This window comes from Crinia signifera, chromosome 6 (assembly GCF_055691185.1).
Source record: "Crinia signifera chromosome 6, ASM5569118v1, whole genome shotgun sequence".
In the NCBI taxonomy this organism is placed as follows: Eukaryota; Metazoa; Chordata; class Amphibia; order Anura; family Myobatrachidae; genus Crinia; species Crinia signifera.
Window position 1 is genome coordinate 19,669,295 of NC_139222.1, and position 18,583 is coordinate 19,687,877.

Here is an 18,583-nt window from a genome sequence, read left to right on the forward strand (position 1 = left end):
GAGATGTCCCCGCCCTCTGTATTCCCAGGATAATCACATATATACAATGTCCTCAGTCACTGCGTGTCTCCTACAGATGGGCCCAGTAACAGAGATACCCCAGAGAGATGTCCCCCTCCTCTATATTCCCAGGATAATCACATATATACCATGTCCTCAGTCACTGTGTGTCTCCTACAGATGGGCCCAGTAACAGAGATACCCCAGAGAGATGTCCCCGTCCTCTGTATTCCCAGGATAATCACATATATACCATGTCCTCAGTCACTGCGTGTCTCCTACAGATGGGCCCAGTAACAGAGATACCCCAGAGAGATGTCCCCGTCCTCTGTATTCCCAGGATAGTCACATATATACAATGTCCTCAGTCACTGCGTGTCTCCTACAGATGGGCCCAGTAACAGAGATACCCCAGAGAGATGTCCCCGTCCTCTGTATTCCCAGGATAATCACATATATACCATGTCCTCAGTCACTGTGTGTCTCCTACAGATGGGCCCAGTAACAGAGATACCCCAGAGAGATGTCCCCGCCCTCTGTATTCCCAGGATAATCACATATATACCATGTACTCAGTCACTGCGTGTCTCCTACAGATGGGCCCAGTAACAGAGATACCCCAGAGAGATGTCCCGTCCTCTGTATTACCAGGATAATCACATATATACCATGTCCTCAGTCACTGCGTGTCTCCTACAGTTGGGCCCAGTAACAGAGATACCCCAGAGAGATGTCCCCGTCCTCTGTATTCCCAGGATAGTCACATATATACAATGTCCTCAGTCACTGCGTGTCTCCTACAGATGGGCCCAGTAACAGAGATACCCCAGAGAGATGTCTCCATCCTCTATATTCCCAGGATAATCACATATATACCATGTCCTCAGTCACTGTGTGTCTCCTACAGATGGGCCCAGTAACAGAGATACCCCAGAGAGATGTCCCTGTCCTCTGTATTCCCAGGATAATCACATATATACCATGTCCTCAGTCACTGCGTGTCTCCTACAGATGGGCCCAGTAACAGAGATACCCCAGAGAGATGTCCCTGTCCTCTGTATTCCCAGGATAATCACATATATACCATGTCCTCAGTCACTGTGTGTCTCCTACAGATGGGGCCAGTAACAGTGATACCCCAGAGAGATGTCCCCGTCCTCTGTATTCCCAGGATAATCACATATATACAATGTCCTCAGTCACTGTGTGTCTCCTACAGATAGTCCCAGTAACAGAGATACCCCAGAGAGATGTCCCCGTCCTCTGTATTCCCAGGATAATCACATATATACCATGTCCTCAGTCACTGTGTGTCTCCTACAGATGAGCCCAGTAACAGTGATACCCCAGAGAGATGTCCCTGTCCTCTGTATTCCCAGGATAATCACATATATACAATGTCCTCAGTCACTGTGTGTCTCCTACAGATGGGCCCAGTAACAGAGATACCCCAGAGAGATGTCCCCGTCCTCTTTACTCCCAGCAATGTACAGAGGAGACTCACAGGACCCCACAGGAGGATCAGGTAGGTGGGAATTAGGTTCTCCCCAATATACCAAAGTGACTGTCACTATATGAATTGCAGTGTGTGTGTGTGTGTGTGTGAGTGTGTGTGTGTGTGTGTGTGTGTGTGTGTGTGTGTGTGTCTTATACACTGATATTCTACTGTGTAATCTCCAAGACATCAGACATTACTAATGGTATTTTTTAGGTTCAGTGTGAAGATTTGTCTGATATTAAGGAAGCAGAAATAAAGGGAGAAGAAGAGACGGATGAGACTGACATTAAGGCAGAAGGAGAAGAGTCTTGTGTGACAGAAAAGGAGGAGGATACAGACACAGAAGACTCATATATGAGGGGTGACCAGCAGTGTAAGGAGAAGGAAATCCCTACAGATATCAGCACAGGTGAGGAATAATCACTTTTTACATATTTTCCTTGTTCTGCCAATACAGCTTTTTCTTCTCCTACACCCTCATCTCTCATACCAAACTTATGAGGGCAATGCAGCTGCCTAGTGGGGGAGTCGGGAGCCATCAGTCCCTATTATACTCCTGCTCTCCCCTCACATCATGTCACTGTGTGTTACCAGACCAGAGATCTGACCAGTCTCCTCCCCACACTCTCTGGTGTATCTCCTACATCAGGAGCCATCAGCCCCTATTATACTCCTGCTCTCCCCTCACATCATGTCACTGTGTGTTACCAGCCCAGAGATCTGACCAGTCTCCTCCCCACATTCTCTGATGTATCTCATACATCAGGAGCCATCAGCCCCTATTATACTCCTGCTCTCCCCGTCACATCATGTCACTGTGTTTTATCAGCCCAGAGATCTGACCAGTCTCCTCCCCACACTCTCTGGTGTATCTCATACATCAGGAGCCATCAGCCCCTATTATACTCCTGCTCTCCCCCTCACATCATGTCACTGTGTGTTACCAGACCAGAGATCTGACCAGTCTCCTCCCCACACTCTCTGGTGTATCTCCTACATCAGGAGCCATCAGCCCCTATTATACTCCTGCTCTCCCCTCACATCATGTCACTGTGTTTTATCAGCCCAGAGATCTGACCAGTCTCCTCCCCACACTCTCTGGTGTATCTCCATACATCAGGTGCCATCAGCCCCTATTATACTCCTGCTCTCCCCCTCACATCATATTACTGTGTGTTACCAGCCCAGAGATCTGACCAGTCTCCTCCCCACACTCTCTGGTGTATCTCATACATCAGGAGCCATCAGCCCCTATTATACTCCTGCTCTCCCCTCACATCATGTCACTGTGTGTTACCAGCCCAGAGATCTGACCAGTCTCCTCCCCGCACTCTCTGGTGTATCTCATACATCAGGAGACATCAGCCCCTATTATACTCCTGCTCTCCCCCTCACATCATGTCACTGTGTGTTACCAGCCCAGAGATCTGACCAGTCTCCTCCCCACACTCTCTGGTGTATCTCATACATCAGGAGCCATCAGTCCCTATTATACTCCTGCTCTCCCCTCACATCATGTCACTGTGTGTTACCAGCCCAGAGATCTGACCAGTCTCCTCCCCGCACTCTCTGGTGTATCTCATACATCAGGAGACATCAGCCCCTATTATACTCCTGCTCTCCCCCTCACATCATGTCACTGTGTGTTACTAGCCCAGATATCTGACCAGTCTCCTCCCCGCACTCTCTGGTGTATCTCATACATCAGGAGCCATCAGCCTCTATTATACTCCTGCTCTCCCCTCACATCATGTCACTGTGTGTTACCAGCCCAGAGATCTGACCAGTGTCCTCCCCACACTCTCTGGTGTATCTCATACATCAGAAGCCATTTCCCCTTATTTTATTCTTCGGGACACGTTAAGGGCCACAGGGCTAATGCTGGGTAGTGGAGTGGGAGAGAGAGCATTCCAGCACCCGAGAGATTAAACTTCTCCTTCCTCACTGGCAGACCAGGCTCCTCCCCTCCTCTATCCCGCCTCCAGGCCAGCTAACCTCGGTTATTTTGGTGCTGGCAGGAGCCAACATGCACCATAGAGAGTGGGCTATATGCAGCCTTACTTCTTATTTTTATTTTTCATCTTATTTTTACACTGACTGGAGTCAGTGACAGCGCAGCTTTGCAGGGGGTCTATGAGACACCAGCGCTGCTGCTCCATTACCTGGGCCCGGTGGCTGCAGCACCACCAGGCATCTGCGAGTGACCGCAACAGTCCCCTGGCAATCGGGAGACTACAGCCGCAGCCGGGCACCACACTGAAAAGGCAACGGTGTCCGGACTGGTCATAGACAGACTCATCATAGACCGTCATATGGTCGACAGGGTTTAAAAGTCGAAACACAATAGGTCGACAAGGTGTAAAGGTCAAAAGGTCGACATGCATTTTTTATTTTTACAAAATTTTCAGCCGACATGTGCTGACAGGCGGTATTTCATGCCCTACCATCCACTAGGGCATGGAGGGAGAATAAAATAGTGCGCAGCGAGCCGTACACATAGACAGTGTCCATGTCAACCTATGTCGACAGACACCCTTAAAACATTAAAAACTCACCTCGACCTTTTTTCATGTCAACCATTTAACCATGTCGACCTTTTACCTGTCGATCATATGACTGTCTATAATTTATACCATAACCAGAGGCAACGCGCTCCCTGCCACGTGCTTGCGAGGGTTATAGTGGCTGCTGCATCCTGGCGTGGGGGACCGCTGGGCTGCGCTAGCAAGCAGACGGCTGGTATGACACCCACTCCTGCTAGACCACCAGGGATAAAGGTGTATGGGCAGCAGTGCCGGTAGCAGTGCAGCCTGGTGTGCACCAGATACCCGCCATTTTACCGGCGCTGCATGAGGTCATTTCCCTGGGGGCCATTTGCTAGCAGGGACAGTAGGCGGCACATCCCACAGTGATTCCCACCACTGATCCTTCCTTCCTGCCTGCAGCACGTGTGGAGGGACACTGAGAGCTTATCAGCCACCCGATGATCCACTGCCAGAGAGCCTGGGCCAGTCCTCCCTGTACCTCTCCTCCGAGGTCACAGGTTACAGAGTTTATGCTCCAGTCAGCCATAGCTGCTTAAGGAGCTGAGTTCCATTTTTCATTGCATTGTATTCCTTGTATGCTTCTCTCTTTCTTTCTCTCTCTTTCTTTCTTTCTTTTTCCCCCAGTATCTAGCTCCTCCTCTTCCTCTCCCTATATAGCTGAGCACCTCCCTAGTATCCTTAGTTTTTTTCCTGTCTCCTCTGTCTGTAACAGGTAGTTAGTTAGCTGTTCTGGTTATGCTGCTGGAGCCTGGGCAGCTTAGGGATGGTGGCGCTTTGCCCTTTATGGATACGGGCCGGCGGTATGGAGCCCCTCCTCCCGTAGGGTGTTACTGGGGCTGGCGGTGCCTTACCCTTAGTTTGTCCGGGCTGGTGTATGGAGCAGGACTCACACTTGTATGCACGGCCAGCGGTAGACTCCGTGTCCGGTCTGTACATGTCACGGCTCCAGCGGTGTGCCCCGGAGCTGCAGGGACGAGGGGGGAGGCGGCAGTAGCAAGTCCGGTGTAGTTACTGCGGGCGGCGGTTTCTTACAGCCGCTTCCACAGTCGAGTGGCACCGGAAGATATGACGTGAACTTTCGGCGGGCACACTCTCTGCACGCGGCCTGCGTTCCAGATACCGGAAGTATCGGTATTTAAAGTGCCTTGCCGGTGTAACAGGTGCTGGAGTGCCTGATTGCTATGCTGTACTGCCTGAATCATGGATGAAGCTTCTCCTAAACAGAATATACCGCTGCCCTGGTTCATATATTTTTTGCTGGTTTTAGAAAGTTAGATTCTTTTTCTTATTGTATTGTGCCATCGGCTCCTAAAAAGAACGCTAAAAGTTGTCCAGCTTGTGATACGTCGTTTGGTGGAGAAGAGGTCCTATGTCAGGATTGCCTTAGGAAAGGAGAAGCCGGCCCTAGTGTGTCGTCTCAGATTTCTGATTTAATGAGCTGGATGAAAAAGAACTTTGTAACCAAAGTTGAGTTCATGAGTAATAAAAGGTCCAGGTCACAGACCAGTTTGGATAGAGAAGAGGAATGTGGATCAGTTGAAGTTTTATTCTGATCAGGAACGCTCTGGTGTTTCTGGTGCCGAATCAGGTGAAGTTCTGGATGATGAACGTTTGTTTAATCCGGAGCTAGTGGAGATGGTTTTAAAAAACCTTTACAAGACTCTGAATTACAAACAGCCGGTAAAAACAGAGTTTGATGCCTTATTTGAGGATTGATCAAAGAAAGGTAGATGTGTTCCTGTACACGTGAATTGGATGCAATCGAATAAAGACTGTGTGCTCAGATTGTTGGTATATACCTAATCGGCCCCCTTATTCCATTTATTTATAGACCATTTTCCATTTTTCCTGTTCATAAAGTCGTTAAGGACATATTAACGAAAGTTGGCCCGGTGCTTAGAGTCTGGATTCCCCGACTCCCGGTATGCGGCACCTGCCAGGGGGAGCCGGAACTCACCCACGCTGCAGCCACCGGGTCAGCTCCGGCAAAGCATCGCCATTAACCCCTGGCGTGCTGGGGGCAGGGAGTGGTGACAGCGCCGTGCTGCCTCCTGGCATCGGGGGAGGGAGAGGCAGGAGGCCACCAGCAGGGTGCGCCGCAGCCCAGGCCAGAGACTGCGGCGGGAGGCATAAAGGTTTAACCCCCAGCACTCTGGGGCTAGGGGGAAGCGGCTGCGCCGCAGGTGCCCCAGCCGCTAGGGGGGGGGGGAGACGCTGTGCATGCTTCTGGCAGGCTAGGAGCCTGGGGTAGCCAGCTCCCAGCACAAGGGAAGGAGCCCTGCAGCCAGAATGGCTTTCCTGGGCTGCAGGGTTAAGGGAGCCCAGTGCTGAGCGCTGGGCACAATATAAAAACACCATGTATTAAACACACTAAAACACCATGTATTAAACATACTGCACATTATCACGTATATATGAACCATTGGCATGAAATGTATTGTATATAAAAAATGCACTTACTGTACTTGTGTCCCAAGGGAATCCAGGGTTCTGTCTGGGCTGCTGGGTTCCCCTCCAAACTGTATCCCAAAAACAGAATGCTTTCCCAGGCAGCCTCCAGGCTTGGAGCTGCAGGGAAAGGTGGCAGGGAACCTCAGCATTCCAACAAGCTGAGTGGTTCCTTGGAGCTCCATTGGGCTCTCCGTCAGCGAGCAGGAGACCCGGGCAGGGGATCAGGGCTGCCCATCTCTGGAGCTCACGTCTGGGCCAGAGGTGTTCAGCTGGTCCCCTGGCAGACTCCTGGGGACCTGGATGGTACCTGGTCCCCCAGGTGGGCTGTGGCTCAGAGGACTAACCACTCCCCTCTGTCCATAGGGGTCAATACTGACCGTGCATGTGCCCAGTGCATGCATGTCTCATGCACTTAAGATGATTGGTTAAAGACCACAGGGTGGGCTTACCCCCTGTAGTGATGTGTGTGGATTTTGGATAAAAAGGCACCAGTTTTGCCTGTAAAGTTGTACATCTACCTGATCTGAATGCTGTAAGATTATCTGTATCTAGGGATCTAGGAGAGGGCTCTTTTAAGAGCTTCTATTTTGAGCAAATAAACCATCTATTGCCCAAGACGACTGCTTTCTTCTTGCGACCAACAGAATTACGGCAATATTTCCGTTCTCCGGCTTTTCTGGGTATAGCATCCAGCGTCTACAAGTTCCGCTCTGCCAGCTTCCGAAGCAGATGTCTGGTCCGTGACCAGTGGGGAACCAATCAACGCCAGTCGGGGGTGTATCAGCAGCGTGTCGACGCACACACTCCAGCAGGTAGTACTCAGGTGCCAGCGTTTTGGCAGAGGAGGTAATGGCGATTCCAGGTGTCATCCAAGTAGGAGCCTGGTGGTGGCAGCGATATCCCCTCCCACTGCGTAGTGGGCAGAGTCAGTAACAGGCGGTTGCCGACGGTAACAGGGAATACCCTATTGGCCAGGTCCCATGAGCCAGAACATCAACGGTTTCTGCAGTTTGCACTACAGGACCTTCAATTTCAAGCTCTGCCCTTTGGCTTGTCAACTGCACTTTGTGTTTATGAAAGTCATGGCAGTGATGGGCAGCAGACTTCGCAACCAGGGTATCCGGATACTGCCATATCTATATGATCTGTTGATCCTGGCACAATCGCCAGAATTTTCCAAGTCCACCTGAGCACTGCGGTGACTGTTCTTGAATGTCACGGCCGGATCATAAATTGACCCAAGTCCTCCATGATTCCCACACAGTCTATGATCCATCTAGGAGCCCAGTTGGATAAGGTACATCAAAGGATCTATCTACCAGAAGAGCGTGGCAAGACACTGCAATCCCAAGTCTGATGTCTCCTCTCCCTCAGTCGGGTGTCCATTCAGGCCTGCGATGGTATCGACCTCCGACATGGCGTAATATGCCCAATTCCACTCACATCCTCTACAACTAGAAATCTTCACCAAGTGGTCAGGATTCTCCACCAACATTCAGTCACAGATCATCACGTAACCACCGGCTGTATGTCTCTCCCTCTCCTGGTCACTCCTAGACCAGAACCTTACAGCGGGGAGACCATTTTGTATTCACCAGTGGCTTTTTCTCTGACATGCAGCAGGGACCACTGGAATCACTTTGGGGTATTAGAGCTGGGAATGCTGGGAGCTAGGCACTTCTTAATATTAATTAGGGGATACTGGCTCCTCCCCTCTAAGACCCACAATCCCCCAGTGAGAAAATTGTGCCAGGGAGTTAGGTCACAGTTTTTCTGCTCCTGCACGTTTTCAAGCTTTTTTGCTATTAGCAAGGTTTTTTTTATTTTTTTCTAAATCTGTGAAACCCTTCCCCACCTAGCAAAGGTGTGGGTCCGGGTATTCAGCGCCCCTGGATTTCCAGGCCGTCGGTCAGGACCTCGCTAAAGGTGCCTGCCCGTACGTTCCCGTGTTCCTGCCGCCCCTCCATTAAAGGGGACGCCAGTCACGAAGTTTGGTGCCTCCGGTGGTGAATACTGCGCTGAGCGCACTTCCCACACGCCGTCCCCTGCTCTTCGGCACAGCCGCGCTGTGCGCTTACTGCAGTGTTTGTGAGGCGCCGCCATCTTGCAAGCAGCGCGTCCTCGTGCTGCGAGTCCCGCTCGGCGGCATTGCCGGAGGTGGGTAGCGCAGAGGAGTGCTAGCAGCGGGTGGCTCCGGGCACTGACAGGACTGCACAGGCTGGCCAGGTACTGTGGAAGAGAGGACAGGCTTTGTAATGTGAGGCGGGCATGGCGCGGCCATTGTACTGATACACTTAGTAAGGCTGACTCTTTCCTGTCCACAGGTGACTGCAGCTTGGGAAGCTCTGTTATATTTTTTGCTGACATACATTGTGCTTTGCATTTATATATAGTCATTGTGTACGCAGGGCTTATTCTCCTCCAGGTCCCACAGACTCCAGAGGTTTTGGCTTGTGGAAGGTGTATCTGTACTTTGTGTGTGTGGTTTGTGTGTGTGTAGGTTGTTCTGCTCCGTTATCACACGCATTAGTCGGGCCGGGTCGAGCAGTGATCATGACGGGCAGGTCCAAAGCCTCACAGAAGGTTTTTGCCTGTACAGTTTGTACAGCAAAGTTTGCCCAGTACACAGCGGAGGGGAACGCCACTGTTTGTCAGTCATGTTCCGGTGCCGAATCTGCTCCTCTAGCAGGCTCTCAGGCTCCCCAGTGGGCCTCGGCCTTGGCGGGTACTATGTCCAAGCTGACATCTGAATTGGCGGTTGCTCGCAGAGCAGAGCCCGCTTGGGCGACGGCTTTGGCAAGGTCTGTGGAGGGGTTAGCTAGCTCCTTAAACAGACCACAGAGACCCTCCACTTTGAGTAATAAGCGTCCTTATCAGGCTCTTAGTTTAGAGGTTGAGGTGGATGAGGAGCAGGATCCATTTCATGAAATGGAGGATGGTGAATGGGAGGAGGTTCAGGATGTCATTCCTGAGGGGGAGCCTACTCCAATAGGAATAGAGGCTCTTATTATGGCGGTAAAGGAGGTCCTTTGTTTACCGGAGGATCCACCGCCGGAGCCGCAGGAGTTTGATCTGTTTGGCGGGGTTCAGAAGGCGTCAGTGGTCTTCCCTTGTCCAAATCAGGATCAGCTTTTGGCGGCGTGGAAGAATCCGGACAAAAGGTTCCAGATTCCCAGGCGTTTTCCGTCTCTGTATCCTTTTGAGCCGGCCGCCCTAAGCAGATGGGAGACTCCTCCTCCAGTGGACACCTCCGTTTCCCGGCTGTCCAAGAAGACTACGCTGCCAGTCCCGGGTGCTTCGGCCTTAAAGGATCCTTCAGATAGGAAGATGGAGGCTACTCTCAAGGCCATTTATGTGGCGGCAGGTACTCAGCTCAGACCGGCCATTGTGTCGGCCTGGGTGAATAAGGCTAACATCAAGTGGGCAGATTTAATCATCGAAGGCTTGGAGACCGGCATGCCTCTTGATGAACTGCGCCGCCTAGCCGAACACATTAAGGAGTCGGCTATGTTCCTAGGGGAGGCAGCAAAGGATGTGTCCTTGATCTCATCAAGGATCTCAGCTATTGCCATTTCTGCGCGACGAGCCCTCTGGCTACGCTCTTGGCAGGCGGATGCGGAATCTAAGAGGGCTGTGGAGGGTCTTCCTTTTTCTGGGGACATCCTCTTCGGTCCAGAATTAGATAAGTGGATTTCGCAGGCTACGGGAGGGAAGTCGGCCTTCCTTCCGTCGGCAGCTCCCCCTCCACCCAGGCGACAGTTTGCAGGACCGTCGTTTCAGTCCTTTCGGACTCAGCGCCCCTTTCGGGGCCGAGGAAGAGGTTTCCAGTCGTCCAGAGGTACCCGGGCCAGAGCTCGTCCTCAGGCCGCCCCAAGAGTTCAGGACCCTAAGCCCCAGCAGAAGCCGGTGGCATGACGGTTTACCAGCTTCCGTCAGCAGCTTACCGGTATGTGCCCGTCTGTTGGCATTCAGAACCCAATGGTTCTCCCTATCGGAGGACCCGTGGGTTCGCAGGGTCATCACAGAGGGGTACCGAATTCAATTTGATTCCACACCTCCGGTACGGTATTTCACAACGGCACTACCGATAACCCGAGACAAGAGAGCGAGCCTGCTCGAGGCTATTCGGATCTTGTTGGATGCTCAGGTCATCATGCCGGTTCCAGCAGCTCAGAGGAATTCAGGGTACTACTCAAACCTCTTTGTGGTCCCCAAGCCGGATGGGCCGGTCCGGCCCATTCTCAACCTGAAGCCTTTGAATCTGCTTGTCTCCTATCAACCATTCAAGATGGAATCAATTCACTCAGTAATTGCTTCCTTGGAGCCAGGGGAGTACATGATATCCTTGGATATCAAGGATGCTTACCTGCACATCCCGATATGGATTCCTCACCAGGCTTTTCTCCATTTGCCATCGGTCGGGATCATTTTCAATTCAGGGCTCTGCCCTTCGGGTTATCGTCAGCTCCCAGAGTATTTACCAAGACTCTGTCGGTGGTCATTGCGTCACTCAGATGTCAGGTGGTGACCATAATCCCCTATTTGGACGACCTCCTGATCAAGGCTCCAACGGAGGAGTTACTGGAAAATCATGCGAGGTTGACTACCCAGACACTCACCAGCCTGGGTTGGATAATGAACTTCAAGAAGTCCTCTCTAGTTCCATCCAGAAGGATCTTATTCCTAGGTCTTTGGCTAGACACGGAGTCTCAGAGAATATTCCTGCCGGAGGACAAGATCCAGGCGATCTTTCTCCTAGTTCAGAGGGTGTTACTTCCACAGAAGATCAGCCTTCACCTGTGTACGCAGCTATTAGGGAAGATGGTGGCAGCCTTCCCGGCTCTGACGTGGGGACGTTTCCACTAAAGGCAGTTTCAGTGGGATCTTCTCAGGAAGGGTGCGGGCTTGCATCTGAATCTTCACAGAAGGATCCGCTTGTCGGCCAAGGCAAGACACTCCTTACTGTGGTGGCGTCACAGGAAGAATTTGCTAGAAGGCCGTCGATTTGCAATTCAGGACTGGATTGTGTTGACGACGGACGCAAGCCTCCGTGGCTGGGGAGCCGTGGTGCTTCACCTCCGCCTCCAGGGCAGGTGGTGCCTTCACGAACGACACTTATCCATCAACGTGTTGGAGATCAGGGCGATCTACAATGCTCTGCTGGAGGCTCAGGAATACCTTCAAGGACGGCAAGTGAAGATAAGATCAGACAACGCCACGGCAGTCGCCTACGTAAACAGACAGGGCGGCACGAGAAGCGGCATGGCCATGAAGGAAGTAAGAAAGATCCTTCAGTGGGCGGAACGGTCAGGGGTAATTCTGGTGGCGGTATTCCTCCCAGGTCGGGAAAATCTGGAGGCCGATTTCCTCAGCAGGGAGGACCTGCATCCAGACGAGTGGTCTCTCAACCCCGAGGTTTTTCAGTAGCTCACCGTCAGGTGGGGAGTTCCCGAGGTGGACCTGATGGCCTCTCAGAAGAACCATCAGTTAGCAACGTACGTGGCACGCACAAGGGATCCTCAGGCCATAGCAGTAGACGCTCTGTCAACTCCGTGGGAGTTCAACTTCGTGTACCTGTTCCCTCCGCTGCCGCTACTGGGCCAGGTGCTCAAGAGGCTCAAGAGGGAGCCAGTACAAGCAATTTTAATAGCACCCTGGTGGCCTCGCAGGATGTGGTTTTCAGATATCCAAATGTTACTGGCAGACGAGCCAGTTCGGTTGCCCCTCAGACCAGATCTTCTTCTGCAGGGACCCTTCCTCCATCAGGGTCTGCCACAGCTGCATTTGACGGCGTGGCTGTTGAGACTGCAGTCCTGCGGGAGAAGGGAATTCCAAGAACAGTAATTCCTACGATGTTAAGGGCCCGGAAGCCCTCTTCAGCGGCGCATTATCACAGAATATGGCGCTCGTACGCTGTCTGGTGCGAATCCAAGGGCTGGCCATTCCAAGTCTTCAGATTGTCCCGCCTTCTATTGTTTCTACAGAGAGGGTTGGACGGGGGTCTGAGACTGGGATCCCTTAAGGTTCAGGTCTCGGCCTTGTCCGTCCTTTTTCAGAAGAGATTGGCACTCATGCCAGAGGTGCAGACATTCTTCCAGGGGGTTCTTCGGGTCCAGCCTCCCTTTGTACCCCCCACAGCTCCGTGGGATTTGGATTTGGTGCTGGCTTTCTTGAGGTCAGAAACCTTTGAACCATTGGACAGGGTGGAACTGAAGTTCTTGAGCTGGAAGACAGTGCTTTTGCTAGCCCTGTCCTCAGCTCGCCGAGTGTCGGAGCTTAGTGCTCTGTCATGTAGACCTCCGTATCTAATTTTCCACGAGGACAGAGCAGAGTTGCGCACCCATTCCGGGTTTCTTCCGAAGGTGGTATCCTCATACCACATTAACCAGCCTATCGTGGTTCCGGCGTTTCAAAGAAGTTCTCCGGAACAGTCCTTATTGGACGTTGTCCGGGCGCTGCGGATTTACGTAGATAGAACTAGGTCTATACGCAAATCGGATTCCTTATTTGTCCTATATGACGCTTTCCGCAGGGGTTGGCCTGCGTCAAAGCAGACGATTGCACGATGGATCAAGTGGACGATCCGTAGTGCGTACCTACACGAGGGACAGGTCCCTCCTGTCTCTTTGACGGCGCACTCCACCAGGTCGGTGAGTACGTCTTGGGCCGCTGAGAGAGGGGCTTCGGTCTCTCAGCTTTGCAGGGCGGCCACTTGGTCGTCACGGAACACGTTCGTGAAATTTTATCAATTTGATACATTTGCCTCTTCGGCCTCGACCTTTGGTCGGCTGGTATTGCAGGATCCTCAGCGCTCTCCCGCCCGGGGCATGGTCTTTGGAACCTCCCCGAAGTGATTCCAGTGGTCCCTGCTGCATGTCAGAGAAAAGAGGATTTTGGTACTTACCGGTAAATCCATTTCTCTGAGATCAGCAGGGACCACTGGACGCCCGCCCGGCTGCTGGATCCTGCCTGTTGTGGTTCTGTTGCGGCCCGGTCCGGTGCCTGCGTGTTGTATGTATGTTTAAATTTATGTTGTTTTTCCTGTAACCCTTTCCTCTAGTGGGCCAATTTCCTCACTGGGGGATTGTGGGTCTTAGAGGGGAGGAGCCAGTATCCCCTAATTAATATTAAGAAGTGCCTAGCTCCCAGCATTCCCAGCTCTAATACCCCGAAGTGATTCCAGTGGTCCCTGCTGATCTCAGAGAAATGGATTTACCGGTAAGTACCAAAATCCTCTTTTCTAGCCACAGATGCCAGCTTCCATGTGTGGGGAGCGGTGACTTGCCAGTGATCACTTTTGGGAGTATGGAATGCACGGGAAGCCCAACTATCAATCAATGTCCTCGAACTTAGGGCAGTCTTATGGGCCCTTTGATTGTCGGAGGTTGCCCTGTGCAGGTCCAGTCCGACAATGCGACAATGGTGGCTTATATCAACCACCAGGGAGGCACTTGCAGTCAGGCTACCATGGCAGAGACCTCCCGCATCTTTCAATGGGCGGAGAAGATTGCTGCTCACTCAGCAATCTTTATCCAGGAAGTCCTCAATTGAGAAGCGGACTTCCTAAGCCATCAGACTCTGGATGCTGGCGAATGGGCCCTCAATCCAGAGATGTTCCAGATGCTGGTATACCGTTGGGGCAGACCCGAGGTGGACTTGACACAACCACAAGGTCACCCTATATGGGGGCCTGGGGGTCTGCATGGTGGACACCCTATACAAGACAAAATGGTATAGGATAAAACCCCTATTTGGCGCTCTGCTGCCTCTAGTTCGTACTATCCCTTGGTTATCACCCAACAACCAGAAACACTAACAGGAAAATACAAAGGTGGGATTTCCAAACTGTCTGAGGCGCAACTGATCCAGATGGTATTCGGACCGTCAGTGGTTTCAGTCTATTTCTCCACGTATACAAGTCCTCTCCGTGTGTGTTTTTGGAAAGTAAACCAGAGAAAAACCACTGATTAGATGAAATTCAGAAACGAAAAAAAATTCACCAATGGGGCAAAGTAGAAAAATTTAGGGTGAGCGTACCCCAACTCACAATGTGAGTGGCACTGTATGTGCACGTAGCGTGTACTTTTCCTGCTAGGCTCTTCTTTCTCTATTTTCTCCCTTTGCTCCAAGTGGTGTGTAAATCATGAAAGAAGAAATAGGACAATAATGTGTAAATCCGTTTACTATTGAGTGTTTGTGAAGAATTGGTGAAACAAGCAATTTGTGGGCGCACCTCACTCACCCGATCTCAGGGGGAGGTACACGTATAAAGGTATCTTTTACAGTGAAGCCAAGCTTAAAACACAATACAATGGTGAAAAAATGGGTGTACCCCACTCACGGTAAAGGTAGATTGGGTATATGCCCGTAGCAGGTTCTTTGTGTCTCCTTTTTTAATGTGATGATCAGGAATTTTTCTCCGCAGTGTAGATATAAAAGATAAATAAACATAAACAATGTGTAGTCTCGTCCTGACCCGTGTGCATATATATATATATATATATATATATATATATATATATATATATATATATATATATATATATATATATATATATATATATATGTGTTCTACAAGAGAACTATGGAGGTGGTGTGCACAAATCGTACCAAGACTCACTCTTAAAGAATTTTCATAATGTGTATAAAGGTTTCTTTGTGTGAGGTTTAGTTATAGAAGATTCCTTCACCAAGACCAAAGTGAAAAAGGGTTTTCTTTACCCAGAGGCAGCAATGATTGTGAATAGTGATGGCGTACCGGACTTACGGGTTGGTAAGTCTTTACACTCCCGTAGCGTTTTCTTTTTGGGCCTGTATTCTTATTCACACTGAGAAGGCCTCATCCAGTTTTATAACCAGTACGTAGAGGGTAAGACAAAGAAAAAGAAGTGTCTCAATGCCATACTTGTTCCAGTAACCATGAAAAAACCGTATCCTTTTAAAACGATTTATTCTTTAGCAAAAAGTTTTTAAAAGTCCTCCATCCCCATGATGGTTAGACACCACATAACAGGGAAAAATGCCAGTACACAGTGACCCACAATGGTCCTATAGAAAAACTATTTTTTAAAAACATGCAAGACATCAAAAAAATAAAAACGGAATAAAATACATACATCCAATGAAGGGTAGTGGAAAAAAGGTGATGGCTGCTCACTCCCCACACTAGCCGTCGACGCGTTTCGGTGTAAGGACACCTTTATCAAGACATCCCACATTTGTGCGCCCACAAATTGCTTGTTTCACCAATTCTTCACAAACACTCAAGAGTAAACGGATTTACACATTATTGTCCTATTTCTTCTTTCATGATTTACACACCACTTGGAGCAAAGGGAGAAAATAGAGAAAGAAGAGCCTAGCAGGAAAAGTACACGCTACGTGCACATACAGTGCCACTCACATTGTGAGTTGGGGTACGCTCACCCTAAATTTTTCTACTTTGCCCCATTGGTGAATTTTTTTTTTCGTTTCTGAATTTCATCTAATCAGTGGTTTTTCTCTGGTTTACTTTCCAAAAACACACACGGAGAGGACTTGTATACATGGTGGACACCCTGTCAGCCCCGTGGCCATTTGCTCTGATTTTGCACCTCAGAGTGATCCGCAAGTTGAAGGCAGAAGGAGACACATTGATCCTAGTGGCTTCCCATTGGCCCAGTCTTACTTTTCATGGTGTCGTACTCGCCATTTCAATCCCAGGACTTACCACTTGACCAGGATTCTGTCCTTCTTACAAAAGGGTCTAGAGGCTGGATTGTGCTCAACTTCCTTACAGGATTCGGCTTTGTCCATCCTGTAGCGCAGGAAGTTGGCATTGTTGCAGGATGTCTGTACATTCATGCAGGGTGTCCTCCATATCCAGCCCCCCTTTTTTCCCACGGTTGCCCCGTGGGATCTTTCCTTGGTACTCACGGCGTTTGAGCCCTTAAGTTGGTGGACCATTGCTGGCTCATTGGAAGACCGTTTTCATGTTGGCGATTGCTTCGGCCAGGAGGTTGTCTGGCCTGTCGGCCCTGTCCTGTAGGTCACCATTTCCGGTTCTTCCATCCTGACAGGGCGGTTCTTCACACCGTTCCTTCTCACCTCCCCAAGGTGGTGTCCAAGTTTCATGTCAACCAGAAGATCGTGGTCCCTGCCTTTTGGGGCTGGATGCTTCCTTGGATGTGGTTCGTGCATTATACATCTATGTGTGCCGCACGAAGACTCTCCGGATTTGTAGTCTATGGGTTTCAAAAGAGGTTGGCCTGCTACTAAGCAGGCGATTGCCCGCTGGCTTCACTCTGTCATCAAGCAGGAATACTTGGGCTCCTCCCTCCTGGTTCTTGAGGGGGTCCGGGCTCATTCCACACAGTCTGTGGGTGCATTTTGGGCTGTTGGGGTGGTGCAACAGCAGAGCAACTTTGCAAGGCAGCGACTTGGTCGTTCGCCAATACCTTCTTGCGCTTTCATGCGTTTGATATGTTTGCCTCCCCGGACTCTGCTTTTGGCCAGAGTGTTCTTGCCGCTATACAAGCATCCCCATCCTTAGGTGGCTGCTTTAGTATGTCCCAGCATTAGCCATGTGGCCCCTGATGTGTCCCAAAGAATAAAATAAGATTTATGTCTTACCTGGTAAATCTTTCTTCGAGGATGTCAGGGGCCACAGGAATCTCTCCCTGCCGTGTCCGCTTTAGTTATGTTACAGTTAATAGTTCCTCTGAGTGCTGGAATGCTCTTTCCCACTTCACTACCCAGCATTAGCCTTCTTGCTCTGACATCCTCAAAGAAATAGATTTACCAGGTAAGACATAAATCTCATTATAATCCTGCTCTCCCCTTCTATCATGTCATGTGTTACCAGAGATCTGACCGGTCTCCTCCCCGCAATGTAAACCCACAATTGTCCCAATCGCAACAGGTGTTATGTTACCTGTGTGGTGACCTGGAGTAGTGGTAACCAGTGACTAGGACACGCTGCTAGTGTAGCCCACATATACTGTGCTGCCAGGTGTATAGTGTGTGTGAGTGTGTAAGAGAAGTGATTGGCTGCACAGTATCACTGGCTTATGTTGGTTCCTTTCCTATAGTACTAGCTAGTCGCCGCTTGTTTAAGATGGATACCATATTACTGTTGTATGGTTTAAATGTGCGCGGCAGCACCGGTCCCCCTCCGGCAGCCGCGGCCATCTTTTATGCGCGCACTCCTGGGTTCACCAGGGGAAGGGGAGGCTGCGAGAGCTGGGTTCTGGACAGGGCAGCTGACTGATGCACCGCAGCTCTGTTCTGTCCTACGGGAGCTGTGGCATGTCAGGGAGCTGGGGGACAGGCAGTCACTGCGGCTGGGAGTCCGGCCCCTAGCAGATGCAGAGTGCGCTGCAACTCTGTGTCAGCTCCGGTGGTTGCAGAGAGGTGGACTTAACCCCTGGTGTGCTGGAGGCAGGAGACTGTGGTAGTGCCGTTCTGGCTCTGGGGGGGAGGAAGGAAGCCACCAGCAGGGATTGAGTGCACCGCAAGCCCCAGCCTGGAGGCTGCGGAAAGGCAGCAATAATGTTACACCGGTGCGCTGGGGGCTAGGGGAGGCAAAGCCAGCTCCCCAGCGCAGCCAGTTCGGTGGTAAGGAGCCCCTGCAGCCAGGCTTTCTGGGTTGCAGGGCTCGGGGAGCCCAGTGCTGGGGCACCATAGTTATATAACAACACATACATACATATTGTAAATTGTGTGTGTGCAGCACTGAGCTGGGACTACAGGTCCCATGCTGCAGGGGGATGGAGCCTGGTATCTTGTGTTGTGAGGCTTAACCACTTGGGTGGTATGCCCGGAAATTTTCCGGGCTCTGCTACAGCCGGCGGTCCTGGAAAATTTCCGGCCATACCACTAATATAGAATAGGTACGCACCAGTGGTGTCCAGGTGTGCATCACTGACGCAGCACCTCTAGAGCCCAGTCCCCCCCCCCCCCCCCCATTACCTTTGTTCCGGCATATGCTGGAGTTCTCCTGACCCGGCCACCTGCTGTCAGCTGCCACTCATTTTACAGCAGCAGTGACGTCCGCGGCAGGCGCGGTTATGTTTGGCGCGGCTCGGGAGGACTCAGGCACCCGTGTCCT

At 50.9% G+C, this 18,583-nt stretch overlaps 1 protein-coding gene across 8 annotated transcripts in view; it reads left to right on the forward strand.

The window, feature by feature from the left end:
* Positions 1-18,583, forward strand: part of LOC146010053 (uncharacterized) — a 173,072-nt gene that overhangs the window by 150,071 nt on the left and 4,418 nt on the right. For all 8 annotated transcript variants that reach the window (XR_014444718.1, XM_083150897.1, XM_083150902.1 and 5 more), the window contains 2 exons: positions 1,428-1,525; positions 1,712-1,907. Coding sequence is in view for 7 of the 8 variants with exons in the window: in XM_083150897.1 (XP_083007023.1) it covers positions 1,428-1,525; positions 1,712-1,907 (294 nt within the window). In the remaining variant the exon portion in view is untranslated. The remainder of the gene's footprint in view (positions 1-1,427; positions 1,526-1,711; positions 1,908-18,583) is intronic.